At 35.2% G+C, this 16,307-nt stretch overlaps 2 protein-coding genes and 1 long non-coding RNA gene across 3 annotated transcripts; 2 read left to right on the plus strand and 1 right to left on the minus strand.

The window, feature by feature from the left end:
* Nucleotides 1–7,565: 7,565 nt before the first annotated feature.
* On the plus strand, nucleotides 7,566–10,631 carry LOC122582473. Its single transcript, XM_043754868.1, has 3 exons — nucleotides 7,566–7,716; nucleotides 9,827–9,906; nucleotides 10,324–10,631. Exons 1-3 carry the CDS (start codon nucleotides 7,603–7,605, stop codon nucleotides 10,391–10,393), a joined length of 264 nt encoding a protein of 87 aa, XP_043610803.1. The 5' UTR covers nucleotides 7,566–7,602; the 3' UTR covers nucleotides 10,394–10,631.
* Nucleotides 10,632–10,890: 259 nt separating this feature from the next.
* Nucleotides 10,891–14,775, minus strand: LOC122582204. Its single transcript, XM_043754564.1, has 7 exons — nucleotides 13,872–14,775; nucleotides 13,213–13,477; nucleotides 12,926–13,135; nucleotides 12,384–12,557; nucleotides 11,835–12,026; nucleotides 11,638–11,751; nucleotides 10,891–11,408 (listed from the first exon to the last, which is right to left on the minus strand). The coding sequence occupies exons 1-7, from the start codon at nucleotides 14,747–14,749 to the stop codon at nucleotides 11,067–11,069; spliced, it is 2,175 nt and encodes a 724-aa protein (XP_043610499.1). The 5' UTR covers nucleotides 14,750–14,775; the 3' UTR covers nucleotides 10,891–11,066.
* LOC122582206 lies at nucleotides 14,696–16,204 on the plus strand. Its single transcript, XR_006321131.1, has 2 exons — nucleotides 14,696–14,782; nucleotides 15,855–16,204. It is a non-coding gene; the product is annotated as an uncharacterized LOC122582206 (long non-coding RNA).
* The last annotated feature ends 103 nt before the right edge of the window (nucleotides 16,205–16,307 follow it).

Raw genomic sequence — 16,307 nt, forward strand, 5'->3', positions numbered from 1 at the left:
GTAGATAAGATCCACATCGATGATGGAAGCGATTGCAATATACTTTACGAGCATGCGTTCCCAGGGGACAACTCACTCCTACGTATCTTGTCTTCACCCCAAGCACTTGGTTAATAAGTTTCTCTGGTAATAAAACTCAACCTGCGGGAACAATTACCCTCGCAGTCACCATTGTTGCAGGACCACGTAGGAGGACAGAGGAGCTAACGTTCATGATAATCAAAGGATCCTCACCCTACAATGCAATCCTGGGAAGACCAACACTCCAAAAATTTGGAATGATACCCTCCGTAATACATAACATGGTCAAATTTCAAATGGAGGATGGGATCGCAAGCATCCGGGGAAGTTACGAACCACTAAGCGTCCATGGACGAACAGGCACAAGTATGTCAATAAAGAAAAGGAGGCTAGGCAGAGAAGAGGGGGAACTTGCAAAAACATTCCATGAAATGGAAATACAAAAGCAAGAAGACCCAGAACTCGAAGACGGCACTTCTAAAGCAGAATAAGTCTATCTATTTAGCATTACTTTCTGTTCCAATAAATTTGTTCAAATAAACTTATGATTTATGGTGAAGAAGGGTCGCAACCTCACACACATAATTTTGAAAAGCCAATATGGCAAAATACATTGAAATAGTCATACTCCTATGATTATAGTGAAACACATGCCTAAATATGCCAAAAAGGCAATGGCATTAAAAAATCATGCTCCTATGATTTTATCAAAACATATGCCCAACTACTGAAAAAGCACGTGCATACAACAAAATACCGACAAAGGTATATAAACATATAGCCTGGACAAAAAACTCCAAGAACTGAAACTACCTTAAACTGGATGAAGAATCCGATTATTTTAAACCGGATGAAGAATCCGACGATTTAAAACAGATGAAGAATCCGACTACTTTAAACCAGATGAAGAATCCGACGATTTAAAACGGATGAAGAATCCGACTACTTTAAACCGGACGAAGAATCCAACGATTTAAAACGGATGAAGAATCCGACTACTTTAAACCGGACGAAGAATCCGACGATTTAAAATGGATGAAGAATCCGATCATTCTAAAACTGATGAAGAATCCGACGACTTAAATCATACTCCTATGATATATATGTATATATATATATATATATATATGCTAAGCTGCTGAAAAAGCAATCCTGAAAAAAAAGGTATGTAGATAATATAGCTAAAAGCATGCATAAGATAAATTGTTCAAGTTGACCAGCAGGTCCAAAAGACGAAACCCAAATACACTGGGGGGCTGGGGGAGATAATATTGTCTTACAAACTAGGGCTACATAGCCAAATATTTAAAATTGTTCGGAATTCAAGAGCAAGAAGTTGGTCCACAAACAAATCAGGGTGAGCAGAAAATGAAGCAATCACTGGAAATTCAACATCCTCCCACTCCTTTGCAGCAGCCTCAACTTTTTGTGAGGCATTAGCATCATAATCAAGGCGGGAGGATAAATCAACATGACCCTCTTGGCTGAACTCCTCCAGCACCCTTGACCTCTCTTCCAAACGGTTAGCTGAAACACCATCACCAACAGCTTTTAACACATCTGGGTTCGCCAACAGAGACCTGCACACAAAAGGGACATACTCTGATATCACCCTGTTTCGGTCAACTCTTAATTCTTGCAATTGTTTTGAAAGGTCTTCGATTAACAATTTGTCAGCCTGGGATTGGGACAACACTTGGGCACTTTCAATGGATTTGGATTGCAATTCTGTCTTTAATTTGGCAATTTCTTCATTCCTGGAAAACAGGGTGGATTCTTGGGACTTCAACAAAGCTTCCTTCTCTTTTAATTTTTCACCAACAGAGGTATCTTCACCATAATCTGCTAACTTTTTCTCCAAAGCAATTACATTATTACTCAACAAGGATTCCCTATGAGTACTCTCTTTCAAGGTTTTCACAACTCCTTCAAACCGGAAGCGCATCTCAGTCAACATGGTACTGTGTGCATCACAATCTTCATCATATAAGGCCAAGAACTCCAGGAGCTCTATTGACCTTATTTCATCGGCGGTTTGCTTGGGGATTTGGGACCTGAATACCCAATTCGATTCATAAAATTCTGCAAAAGCAAATGGAGAAATAAGTATTGTACTGAAAACGGAAAATAATAGCAGTAGGGGCAAATATCCTTACCTTTTCTGGGAGAGTATTTTGTAGGTATAGACTTCCTGGATTTCCTGTTTGAGGCACGAAGCTTTGTATTTCCTTCTTCAATATCATCAGTTGGGGCATGAGCACTAGCAGCGGCATTCTTAGCTTTTTTCAAACGGGCACCAATAGAACCACCAGGGGGAAGAACATTTACCCTCTTCTTACCAGCATCGGAGATCAAATCAACATCAATAGCTTGAAGCATGGGAGGGGGCCGACTAACAACCTCACCAGTCTCACCAGTCCTCTCACCACGACTGCCGCCACCAGAAGCATTGGGGGTAGGCATTTGGGAGATCTCTTTGGCACCTTTCTTAACGAACTTTAGATAAGACATCTCTGCAAATAACAAAAAGAAACACAATGACAAGGTATATAGCAACAATATAAATATCACATAATGGAGGCATACCATTAAATTCTTCATCTCCTTAAGCCAGAACAGGAATAAGACCTGCCCTAAACAAAATTCCATCTGGATAAGGGTAAACAACAAAACCCTCTTCTTCTAAAATATCATAAATCTCACCACAATCATCATCGGGGATAAGATCACCAAAAAACCCTTTCTTCTTAACCTTAAGCCTACATTTTTCATACAAAGACTCACAGTGTTGAGGTAACAAGCTATGGTGCATAAACACAAATTCATCCTTCCAATCACGAATTTCTACACCGCCCTTAATAACACATTCGATACCAGGCCTATTGGCAATGGTAATCCAGTCACCAGCGGCGGACACACTTAATAACTTTCTAAATAGAGTAACGGATGGCTCAACACCGTAAGCACGACAAACAATCTCAAAGGCAATTATCCTAGCACAGCCTAGTGGATGCATCATAGAGATATGACATTTATAGTATTTCAAAATTTCAAGGAAAAAACTAGGAAACGGATACCTTAGGTTTCCCATAGTGAAGGTTTTCACATAAATACTAACGAACCCATTTGGGGGTTTTAATGCACTCTGTGAACGAGTAGGTAATCGGAAAGATGAATGGCGACCAGGGAAAAACTGATCAACAAAATCCCGGAGAGTGTCGGCATCTACAACAGATTTGGTACCGGTTATACCACGTTTTGCCATTTATTCTAGGGTTTATTCAAAAAACAAAACAGAGGAAAAAGATCGTACCTTGGGCAAACGACGACTCTCTCTCTCAAAGAAGCAGCAAAATAATTTTGATCGGATGAAGAATTTGGATCGATATTAACCACAAAAAGATATTTATATGGCAACTTAATGGCAAGGTCGTCGATCAAGGTTTTGATTTTCGATATACGCGCCCACTATCTCGCAAAAATTAAATACCCCAAACCTACCAACGGAATTTCAAAAAAGACCCTATACTTTGCGTGAACTTTCAAAAGAATCGCAGGTGCAGGGCGAAAGTCTAATACGATGATCTTCGCAGAGTCACCCCATTAGACTGGGGGGCTTGATGACGTACCCACCCAGGGGCAAGAACCCAGAGTACGCTTGAAGGGTACGTTCTACTTTCGGTAAACAAGGAAATGATTTGTATCTATCAAGAATCCTGTACACTAGGAAAGAAGATCAAAACAAATCTCTTATTTTCGGAAGGGATATACACGACCCAAGAAAACACTACTTGGGGAATAAGTCATGAAACCCCTATAAATAGGGGGAAGAATGGCTAGAATGAGGCATAATCACTTACACACATTCTTGGCGTACAAAAAAGAAACTCTTACCGGAAGGGAACCGCCAACGAATAACCACAAACACCCCCATTCCTCCTTTCTAGGCAACCGGATTGGCTGTACAAACAAAACTCATTACTGTTTTGGAACTTAGGCCCCACTAATTAGTTTATTAACTTACGAGGGCTTAAAACCCGTGCTATGCACGGCCATGATGAACGGTAATTGTTTGCGTGAAAGAATTGATCGTTATATAGGGTGAAAGTGTTGAAAGTGATCATGTATGTTTTTTGGGGTAAAGCATTGTAGTACTCGGGTGAGTATTGTCACCATGTAAAATTGTTTTCGTTATTAAATTGCTGGTCTTATTAAATATTAACGTACATTACTATGTGGCACTCTCGAACATATTTTTGTTTAAAAGAAGTTAGACATGTGAAACATACCCTGTGAAACACACTTAATATTACGAATATTCAGAATAGTCTGAATCGACACTACTGTCGCCGTCATTACGATGAATGTAGCGATAGAGTTCAGGAGACTCTGTACCGTCGACGGGTTGAGTTGCGTACTCTTCACCTGGATCAGTCTGGTAACCTACAGGTTGTTCATCCTCGAAATTGCCATGCCAGAATTCTGCATGGTCAAGCATGGTTGTTAAAGTGGAAGAGGCAGTGTTAAGTTGTACAATGATTTGATCCAGCCAATCGCTTTTTTGTCAAAGATAAATAATATACTTATTTTCGGCGGCGTTAGGATTCCTCCTCGGAGATTGGAGACGTGCGATTTCGTCCATGTAAGTTTCCTTGTTGTTCGTTACGTTCTGAATCACATTATTGACTCCAGACTTGTGTTTGTCGTTGTCAAACATGTGATTTTGCATTGCCATCTTTGTCTCAACAACACTCATACTTGGGGTGTTGTGTTTTGCCATGGTTATTTTGATAACGTGTGTTGTATGGATGTTGTTTTGTGAAAAGTATTGTTTTTAAAAGCAAAGAGTTGGTTAAATAATGTGTTATGGAATAAACCGAAACATGTATGTGTTTTTAATTTTTTGTAAGTAATCAATATAATTATTTGCATAGAAGTTAGAAATACAAACGGTTGGTTGTTATAAATATGGATCATCATCAAAACATGAATTACCTTAATTTATGAATCTAAAAGAAAGAAGTTAATATCATTATAATGAGGTTAAAAAGAAAGAAGTTAATATCATTATTAGGAGAGATTATTTAGTTTCAAGTTGCTTCAAGATTTAACTTTTATATAATATATAAGGATAAGGATAGACATAAAATCACTATTATGGAACCCGATGAACCTTCACAAACTTCATTAAGGTACACGAGAGTGCATGGGCTAGGTTGGCTGGCTTCTTGTCCTTTCCAAGAAACAATTTTTGTCATAATATTATGTCTTTCAGATCAACTCAAAATTGATGATGCATTACAAAATGAAAAGTGTTTAACATTAGCAGCCACATAATAACACAATTAAGAAAGACTCCTCACATTGCCAACCGAATTGGAAAAATGAAAAGTCCTTATTAACAATGACTCACCCATCTTAAATGCTTCCACACAATTAAATAACAAAATAACCCAATGCGTTTTCATTTACTGATTGATGATGGTCACATTTACACTCATACATAATTAACAAACAAAAGAGGATTTAATATTATTATGAAGAGAGATAATTTAGGTTTAGAATTGATTCATTCTTTAACTTTTATAATATATAAGGATATATAATGTCTAAACGAAACTTTTTTTTTTTTTTAATAAAAGGTGCTTATTAGCTTCTTAAAAAGTGAAAATTAGTTTTTTTTTTAAAATTTTTTTGCAAAAATACCTTGAAGGTGTTTATTTGCAAAACTATAAACTATTTTTTATGGTTTCTGAAGTTCTGTTAGCCTTTATAGTCTAAAGATATAAAGTTCATAATAACACAACTCTATTTTGCACATTTTACTATTTTAGTACAGCAAACATGGGTTATGTTTTGTTTTACTTAGAGGTCATGTCTAACATATTGCATTGGTCAATCTCTTTCTTGAACTTAGATAAGGAAATTGAAAACCTCCCCACATAATTGACTAATCAAAGACAGTGTTTTGAAGTATATACCAATATAAAAGTAGTTGATATAAAAGAAGACATTGTAGTTATTTTAATGATTAAAGGATGTTTGCAGGGGCGGTACGCGGGGGGGGGGGGGGGGGGGGGGGTGAGGCAAGGGTTCCTCTTTTAGATTTTTTTTTCCATAAGTTTTTTAAGTTTGGCCCCTTTAGAATTTTTTTCTGGTACCGCCTTTGGATGTTTGTTATAAATAATTTAATTAAGGGCCGTTATTATAGATATATTAGGTAGACTTATTTAAATTAGTAAGTAAATGAGATGGATAGTTTAGGTAGATCAAATTTTGTTTTTGAGAAAATTAATGTCAAATGCTTTATAAAGTTATTAAGATAAGATAATATAATTGGGGGAAAATCATTTATTACATTATAGTTTATATTCTTGCAAATTTAATTAGAAATTTCAAATATATTTTTTTAAAATAAATAAATCATTTATAATCTAAGTTCACATAAAATTAACATTTTCATTAAAAGAAACTATATTCTAAAAGTTCAATGTTACAATTTACGTTACCTTTCAAACCATTGAACCGCATCTGAAAACAATCATAAAAAGTCATCAAATATGATCAATAATAATATTTACTCTTTGTCAAATTGTACAAACTATATGCTAGTGTTTTTTTTTCATATCTATTATACATGGGTCTCGTCCAATAAGATATATCAAAACTAAATCTTGACATCTCTACGTAGCAACCAAAAGAAAAATACGGAGTAGTTGTTATCAGTCGTTTATAATTGACAAATGAAATATTGAGAAAAGACAAGAATATAAAAGGACTAATGACAATTCATAGAAATGTCTGACGCTCCATCATATCAAATTATCAATCAATCAATTAAATTACTCTTGAAAAGTCGCCACCCAATGATACTTGAAGCAACATGATTATCGAGCTGCCGTTAAAAAAAAAAAATTTGATAATCGAAGTAACATGTAATGTATTTTTATTTTTTTTATTTTTTTATGACATGTTTTTTTGACTACTTGATTATAACGGTCGATTTGCATTATGAATAATTAAAAAACAATGCATTGAATAATAGTAATTAGTAACTATCTAAAGCTTTTATCTTAAAAGTTAAATCAACATTATTTCTGTAAACTGTCTCTCTAGACGTTAAAGTCGGATCGTAACTCCAGTAGCGGCCCTGAGAATTTAAACACTCCGGTCGAGTCAAGAAAAAATGCCCCTAACTTCTAACAAATTCAAATATATAAACATATTTTTAGTATCTTAAGTATTGTACGTCTTATTACATTTTAGACATTAATTAAAAAGGAATCAAATATATATATTTATTACAATTTTTTTTAGCATACTATACATTATATAATTTTTTTTTAGTATCTTAAGCTATTAACCTATGATTAACTGTGGCCCAGTTTCATGTGAGCCTCAATTCATTTTGTTAAACAAAAGTTTGTGTCTATTTGGTCCAATAAAAAGCCCATCCCACTATAATAATAAGCCCATGCCACTATAATAATAAGCCCATATATAAATATGAAGAAAAAGAAGATATTTTACAGTTTACACTTTTACATTTCTATCATCACAGAGAAAACTAGAGAGAGAGAGATGAGTGAGAGTAGAGAAGTGCCAAGGAGAGAGAGTCCATGGGGAAGGCCTGAAGGTGACACGCGTCAACCTGTCGCTCATCGCTGCAACGATCGTGTTGAAGACGTTGTTCAAGTTTGTTTTACTCTCTCTCTCTCTCTCTTCCTTTCTTATATATATACATATAGTTTCTGTATCTATAGGTTTTGATTGTGATGTATTTGTAAGTAAATTGAGGCTTAATTTGTAGTTAGGGTTAGCATAATAAAAGCCATATTATGATTTTTGATTAATTTTCTGGTTATTTTTTATTTGTGATTGTTGTTGGTTTGATTCATGTGTGAGTTAGTAGTTTTCTAGGTATTATTGATGCTGATACTTGAATAATATTGTGATTTCTTAGAGAATTGTTAAATTCATGCCGATCTAAGTTCGTAGTTAGGGCACGTAACGATTACGTTAATCTGGAAGTTTAGAGCCACAGATATTCATATGCTTTCTCTATTTTTGTTTGTTTAGTTTCCGATTAATGTTAGAGCATTGAGTTTGTAGGGTTTTTTTGCTGTTTTTTAAATGATATATATAGGTTTAGATCATGATTTGTCAAGTGAATTGTGTGTCATTCTACATGAATTTGTAGTTTGTTAATTTATATAAAGGAACTGCCCACTGCTGCCTTCTGCGGGTTTTGGACCCAAATACCTCGACGGTGTATGGGGGAGGTTAAGATGTAGACAGCCTTACCTCTACCTATGTAGAGAGGCTACTTTCAGGTTCTACCTAAATGGTAGAAAAGGACCTCCGGCCTTTGCATGGGATGAGGATCGAACCTCTGTCTCCAGAGGCCAGGGTGTTTACCACTGATCTAAACCACGCTGCTTTGTAGTTTGTTAATTTATATACGTGTGTATATATATATATACTAGCAAGGAGCTAGAAAAATGTTACAAAAATGTAGAAAATGTACAAAGGGACAAAGCTACATAGTTACCGAGGTATAGGCTCATGATATGATTATTAAGCAAAGTTAACCAAGGTATATTAAACCGTCTATTACTGTTAGAACTATAAAGGAATGAGAAGGTTTTAACATCATTGATCAATCTGGTGGAATTTTGATGGAGAGGCCTGAAAGTAGTCTCATTGCGGGATTTCCAAATAACTCACAGACTGGTGCAAACAACAGTTTGGAAGACTGTTTTTGACTGTGCATTGAGATGGTTAAGAATGATTTCATTTTGCAGAAAGTTGGTGTACCGTAACAAAACCTGTTTATCAAATGAAACTACTAACAGGGAACACAACGTATGCCTAAGATATTTACCTATCAGAATCTATTAGACTAGTATACTATCTTGTTTAGTTCAAGTTGGAGTGAGATAAAAAGCATACATTGGGTAGGTCTAAGTATTTTCTGCCATCATTCCTGATAACTCGGTTCACCACTTTTCAGCTCTTTTTCCAAAATCAAGTTGCCTAAAAGAATGATCTTAGAATCAGATACATTCTATCTATGTATATTAGTTCACATGATTTGATCTTTGACTTGATTTGTCATGACTCGTGAGAATGAGGCTAGCTCTTAATAAACCTTAAGACGAGCCAAATGGTTTGGGCCAAATGCTTGGTTGAGCACTTCAGACAGAAATTTTATAAACAACCTTATGAACTTGAATTTTGTTTTGGGGATACCACCATACAGATACCTCTGCATTTTGGAAGACAAAGTTAACACCTTGTCAACTTGAATTTTGTTTTAGGTTTTTCTTTCCTGTATTTTTCAATATATGTTTTCAGGTGGGAGAGCATAATATACATTAGTAACATATTCAATAAGGAATCCTGAAAACTTAGAATGATAGAGACTAGAGAGGGACTTTTTTTTTCTTTATATATATATATAAAAGAAGCTCTGCTCAGTTGCTGGATCCTGTTTTGTTGAATAATCATAATAAAGTGATTACATTTCAAGCATCTTTATATGATAAGCATGATTACCAAAACCATTTAGACTTTGGTATGCCGTATATGACATGGCTATTGGATTTTGATTAATCTGTTTTGCAGAAACACAATGGTCATGTTGATAGTTTCACTATAGTTGTAGTGTTCTAACTCCTGTGGTTTCACCTTTCAATATTGAGTTAAAGTCTTCTTTTGGAATCATAGACTTAATTTTCTACAGCACTGTCTTTTATCTTTTCAGTTTGAACCTGATATCATTTCATTCCTTCGGTATATGTAGGCATGTTTTGAAGGAAACCCTTTTAAGACGGTTCCGGGCCCTTTCAAGCTATTCTGGCAATGCATGCAATCTAAACCCGGGTATGCGTAATTGCCTTCATGTTCTAGTGTTTTAACAGTAAATTTTGCTATTTTGTTTCTACAAGGGTCTTCAGGAGAGTCACACATAGTACCTTGCAAAATAGGTTTGTATGATCTTTTGGTATTTAAGCAGAGCAAACTCTATAAAAAGGTCTATTTCCGCAAGTTTTTTGATGCCGTATCTTGAAGTATCACTTGTACATGAACTATTTAACATACTCCAAACTTATACCAAATGTTGAGTCGCGACACATGAATGTACATCTGTTGTGTCTCCAATTCTTTTTTTCTGATCTTTTTCACTAAGATCCAAAGTTTGTCCGTTAATTGACCCGAATATTAATTATTGGAAATAGTAAGTTGTGCTGTCAACCTCACGATAATTGTATTTCATGTTCTTTTTTTTTTCTTTTACAGGGAGGAACCTACCGACCCATTTTACTATTTGCAATTGGCACCCCCAACTAGAGAAGTGAAAATTGAGTAAGTTTGCTATAGAGTACAATGAAATCTGCTGTGAGGTTGGTTTGTTGTTTTGACTCGGATTTTGGTGTGTTTGAATAGTATGCCAATGGAGAATAAAAACACCTTGTTTTGCTTTTGTTCTAAGACGTGTGTGAACTTCATATCTACCTATGGATTAGTTAATTCAAGATAGTTTCTATCCTTTCACCTTATTATGTAACTTTACTCGATCATCATTTATTCGTTTTGCCTCTAATTTACCATCGATCTTTTTCAATACTCGTTACTTTGTTATATACTTGTATGTGATGTGATTGTACTTTAGTCTCCAAGATCATGTGGCAGTTGTAATCCATTTATTTATGGTCCTATGGATTGATTAATTCATGTTAGGTATTATTTCAGGCGAGTTACACTAGTAAGAACTATCAGTTAGAAGAAACGGGTGGCAAGTAAGATGAAGGGTGTTTTTATATAAAGTGACCTTTTGGCAACATAATATTACTCTGCAAGTAATTCTAATATAATCAAGTGACAAACTTTGGCACCCTCGAGCTTGTGATATATATGAGACTATGACCGTAATGACCCCTTGTTCTAAACATACACAATAAAATAACAATTTGTAATATAAAACCAGATTTCTCCGTTCTATTTTTTCCCGCTCATTTTTGGATTCGAAACTATTTTCTTTATCATGATAACCACACCTCACGAAGAAGTTCGTATCTAGCATTAACTGCAACACGGCTGGTTTGTTCTATATGCTGTCCATTTCCGTTTCTAGCAATGGTTGGAGATGAAGGTAGTTTATCAATAATAGAACTGAGTGGTGAATCGAGCTCTTCTAGTTCCTCATCACTAGTATATCCTTTCCTTTGAACAATGGATGAGTTTTTACTCAGTTGGGATTTTCCACTAGCCTCTGACACCTTTTCAGAAACATCGGTAGAGGAAGGAGGCTTGTATATCACTGGTGCAGCCGCGTAAGGGAAACTGCTTGAGTTGTCTCCAGAGAACCTACGCTCTATGAGGCACTTCACAACCCAAGAAAACGAATCAGTTTAAAGTAACCATTATAAATAGAGCTGGAAAAACGTGCGGTTTGGGCAATAGATCAAAAGGGGTACGGATTTGTATTATGTTTAAACAAACTAGCAATTCAAAACCAAATTCAGTTTTTTATACCATTCAGTGTATGAGGTTGTAAGCATTTGAATTATTAGTAAATGTACTTAGGTATTTTAGAAGTGAATAAGTTAATACCTCAGCGTTTACTTCCTCCAATACAGCACCGGGAACTGAATCGGGACAGAATTCGTCTGGAGTGAAATTGCAGAGAATTCGTTTAAGCAATGGAAGACTGATTGATGGGCATACCTAGTTACGAAATAGGTGGATCAGAGTACATGCAAAGATGATTACAAATACTTTATTTCGAGGATATAGAAGAAGATAATCACCTCAGTTCTAACGGTTCTGTCCATAAGCATGTCTTTTGGTAGCATCAGAAGATCACTTAATGCATTTAGGAGATGAAAGCATTTGAATTCACCTTTTCCATTTTTTTCTAAGTCACCGTCTTCACCTGTACTATGCTCATCCTCACTGTCCATCCCAAACCAATCAGAAAGCCATCTAGACCAATTGCCAACCTATAAACATGTAAATTATATCATTTGAAGATAGAAATATCAATGGTAGAGGTTCAGACAGGTTGGGTCACGGATCAAAATATGTAGGGACAGGTTACTCAAAACTCTCTGTCCAAAGTAATTTTAATTAGCTAGTGTGTGAAAAGTGATTATAAAACTTGTGTTGCTTCAAATTTTGTGTAAGATTATGTCCTATTCTACTGTTTGTTTGTTAGTAATACCATCAGACCAGTAATAAATAGAACCATAACTCAAATTGATCCAGTCATAAGTTCATAACTATAAAGCCTCATCTAATGCGTTCATAATGGGTGTTTCAGGTATTGCTTCTAGCTATATGTGAGTTGAGATGCATACCGCATTTTTTAGTTGTGCACCAGAACCAAAAGTTAGTTCCCCTGCCTGTATAGGCAAAATTCTGGATTCAACAATAGGATCTGAGACAGGATCAGTTGGCATTTCATGTACCGATTCACGAAGTATAGCATTGAACATGGCTACATCGAGTCTAGCAACACATTGTTCCATTACCTGGTCATAAAGATATGAAGGATGTCAGAATTACATGCTGATACCTGTGAAGGCTTATACAGAATTCGATGAAATATAGTCGTATATTCAATAAGGTACTCAGGTTAATTGCATAAAAAGGGAAGCCGACACTTGTCTAACTTCTGTTGCAGGCAACCAGGTTTGTATTCACCCCTAAAATCTCCAAACTTTTTAAGGTAGTTTTTATCCTTGACAGATAATAATCGAAATAGAAGTTAGACTAAGGTTGCTTAACAAACTTATCGTGTAATGTAACAAGTGAACTAACCATGTCTAGCATTAAATTTTGTCTCTTAAATAATGCAAACAAACTTAAGATAACAAGTCACAGAAGGTGTAAGGCATACCATTCTTGCCACCACTGGGAGGCAACCACATTCGTGACCACTAGCACGAACAGGACAAAGTCTCTTGAAAGCTTCATGGAAAGCAATCCTCCATAGATTAATGGAGAAGTTTCCTTGTTGCTGGTTACCCGAAGCAGTTCCTAGTAACTTCCCAATACCTTTATTAGTATTTGTATCTTCACCTAGAGATTGCATTTTAGGAGTCAACGTCTGCATCAGAAAGGACCCAGCTCAAATACTACATGAATATATAACCTTGATAATCTGAAAGAATTTAGGTTTGTTACCTGCCACCATATAGACTCTACAATTCGCGAAAAGATCCACGACTCAACTTTCTCAAGTGCAGATGTGAAGGCTCTTGTTTCTTGCCAATCATCAATGAACTCGATAAAATCAGGTTTATTAAATTGTTTACTTCTGCCTTCCATTTTATTATTTGATCCTTTTGGACTTAGTATTCTAGTCAATGAACTTGATTGACAGGAACTGCCAAATGCTTGGGTTATAATCTCCCTCAATATGATAGTGTTTGACCACCAGAACGTTAACCTGTTAATAGTAAAAGGGTTGCATTATATATCTATGTAGGGTGGCAATTTCAACCCATTTACTTAATAATAGATTGATCCAGGTATGTTTTATCTCTAACACAACAATGAGTAAAATTAAGAAAGTTAGCTTTTCAGGTTATCAGGTTGGAAGTCATTGAAAGTACGTCGTTATTCATATAATCAATGTAAATCATATCTGACAGTTAACTATTTATAAGCTTAAAAACCTTGGAAGATATAAATCTACTGGGTCAATCCAATCCAGTTTGACAATTACAAATATTACCCGTTTTGATCACCTACCCGACCCTGCCATATTGACACCTCTTAATCTTAAGATGAAAGGGTATATAATCGAAACTTGGTCTGCTCAAGAACAAGAAATTATGTACCTCGGAACATCATTGCCACATGATTTTGCAATCAAAACCAGCCCTGATGCAGTGTTCTTAGCAATTGTAGCTCGGTTTCCTTGAGTGTAGTGTTTGGCTGCATGTATATAAAGTCTAGAAAGGCGTCGGGCTGGTGTATGCACCTTATGCGCTGAACTACCATGCTCTGGAGCTACTGAATAGAGAGAAATTTCAAGAGCAGCAACTTCTCTTAGCTCCTCTTCAAGTTTCTCGATCCTCATTTCCATTTCTTCGATCTTTTGATCCAAATCCTCTTTTGTTTCATTATCATCCAAGATATTCTCTTCCTTTCGTTCTTCGCAGGTTTGGTCATCTAATCCTTCAGAGGACACTGATGAAGGGGCTGATGAACGTTTTGGATGCACTTTTACACCATTCAAGTTATTATCAGCAGAACGTTTTCCTATGCCATTAGTAGAGGTTGCTGTTTTCTTAGAAGTGCTAGCAGAAAGTTCCTTAGTAGATTTCACTCTTTGTACATTTGATGATTTTTCCGAATTATCTTTCTTTTCAGGATTTTGTGAAACTACTGGAATACTTTCTAGTTTTTCGTCTTCTGTGGCCCGTGAATCCCCACTGGAGGATACAGAATCTGTTACGGTCTCAGAGTCTGATTCTTCCCTCCCATCATCTTCTTCTCTATCTAAATTTGTGTTTGGCTTACTCTCTTGATCGGCAGATTTAATTACTTTATCATTTCGAGATACTTCCTCAGACACACTAATTGTATCTGTGTTCTTTGTTTTCCGTGGTTGGCTTGCCTTCTCTTGCTTTAGCTTAGTATCTCTGCTTTGGGACCTTACCGAACGCATGGCCTGATTATTTGTTGGAGCACTCTTCTTCTCTGGCTGCTTCATACTTGCTCAGTCCCTTCAATTGCCAAAAGAAAGGTAAATTTTAAATGATCATACCAACAGCCCCTGAAACCCAAATCCATCCATCTACCTTGTTCTGTCTCCAATTACTAAAAATTATACCGCGATAATAAATGTGAAAACCTAACTATATTTAGATCAACCCAAATAGCACTAACAATTCGACCCAACAACTAATATCAGACGAAAAACAATTTTTCTTGTATAAATACTAGTACTTGAGGTAAATTTCGAGGCTTGGAAATTCTTTAGGCTATATGCAGTTGCATATCTTACACACTCTCAAAGCCGTCTATTTAGCATAAAATGTAAATGTATAGCCTTAAGTCTACCTAAATGATAAAAAGGATTGAACTTTGTTATTACCCGGCATAATAATGTTTTTCTAAAAAAAAAAGTTCAAGGCTAAAAGAAGAAAAGATTTTGATTTTCTCATATAATCACTAAATTAAGACCTGCAAATTGCATGAGACATGTGATCAAATTTATTGTAATCATCATGTAGCCCAAACAACAATGCCAACCACTAAATTTCCACATAAATAACAATAATAATTCTTCAACCTGTTACACTAGACACCCCATGTACTATTTAATTAATTTTTTTTTATCATGTGAATTACCATTTATAACCTCTAAAATTACTCATATAATAGTAATAATCTACAATATGAATCTACCTAGACAAAAACATAGGGTAATTACCTAAATCCGACACAGAAAATCCGAAAGTTTAAAAGCTTAACACTATGGTTAAAGAGACATCAAATCATCATGAGCAACAAAATATTAAGTGTGTATGTATATTAGTATATATACATAGACATACAGTAGTACAGTACTACTGCTTATGAAAAAAACAAAACATACCGACACAAAAAATCTAAAAAAGTGAACTCAAGATCCAAATATGAAAATACCAAACAGAAAACGTGGAACAAGATGACAATATATACGACAAAACATATGCATATCATAGATTGTAATAATAATTAGTACAATGAGCTTTGTGTGTGTATTAGTGTACATATATATAGATATAGAACTTACCTTAAGAATGTATGTGTGTGTTTTATTTTTTCTTTAGTTTTTGATGAGCTTGAAATGATGATGATGAAAAACAAAGGTGTTGGAGTTGAAGAAATATTATAAAGAATCTTTAGTTGGGATTGGCAGCAGGCAGCAGCTTCTTCTTGAACTTTAAAAAACTTTTAGATAATACTTTTTATTATTCTTCAATTCTGTACTCTTTTTCTCACACACGGATATCTATAGATATAGAGATATATATGGTCTTGTTATAAAAGTACTGCTGAAAAAAAGTGACGGTGAAAGGTGGGGAATGGCAAACCAAGGCAAATAGTTCTGCCATCCAAATTTGTTGTAATAAATTATTTGTTGGATATTTTATCGACAATCATAGGTTTTTGAAATAAATATTATTGTCTACTTTAAATAATGCAACAGGAATAACATTACAATTATTAATTAGAAAATGATTGATGTGCTTACATAATTAACCTATAAATATGTTTAATTT

Source organism: Erigeron canadensis, chromosome 9, assembly GCF_010389155.1.
Source record: "Erigeron canadensis isolate Cc75 chromosome 9, C_canadensis_v1, whole genome shotgun sequence".
NCBI lineage: Eukaryota > Viridiplantae > Streptophyta > Magnoliopsida > Asterales > Asteraceae > Erigeron > Erigeron canadensis.

Excerpts from the sequence above, each read along its gene's own strand:
- LOC122582473 (XM_043754868.1), top strand. The coding sequence starts at position 7,603 with ATGAGTGAGAGTAGAGAAGTGCCAAGGAGAGAGAGTCCATGGGGAAGG. Across the intron at positions 7,717-9,826 it reads GTGTTGAAGACGTTGTTCAA|GCATGTTTTGAAGGAAACCC; the intron begins GTTTGTTTTACT and ends CGGTATATGTAG. Across the intron at positions 9,907-10,323 it reads TGCATGCAATCTAAACCCGG|GGAGGAACCTACCGACCCAT; the intron begins GTATGCGTAATT and ends TTTCTTTTACAG.
- LOC122582204 (XM_043754564.1), bottom strand. The coding sequence starts at position 14,749 with ATGAAGCAGCCAGAGAAGAAGAGTGCTCCAACAAATAATCAGGCCATG. Across the intron at positions 12,027-12,383 it reads GTGCACAACTAAAAAATGCG|GTTGGCAATTGGTCTAGATG; the intron begins GTATGCATCTCA and ends ACATGTTTATAG. Across the intron at positions 11,752-11,834 it reads ACAGAACCGTTAGAACTGAG|GTATGCCCATCAATCAGTCT; the intron begins GTGATTATCTTC and ends TTTCGTAACTAG.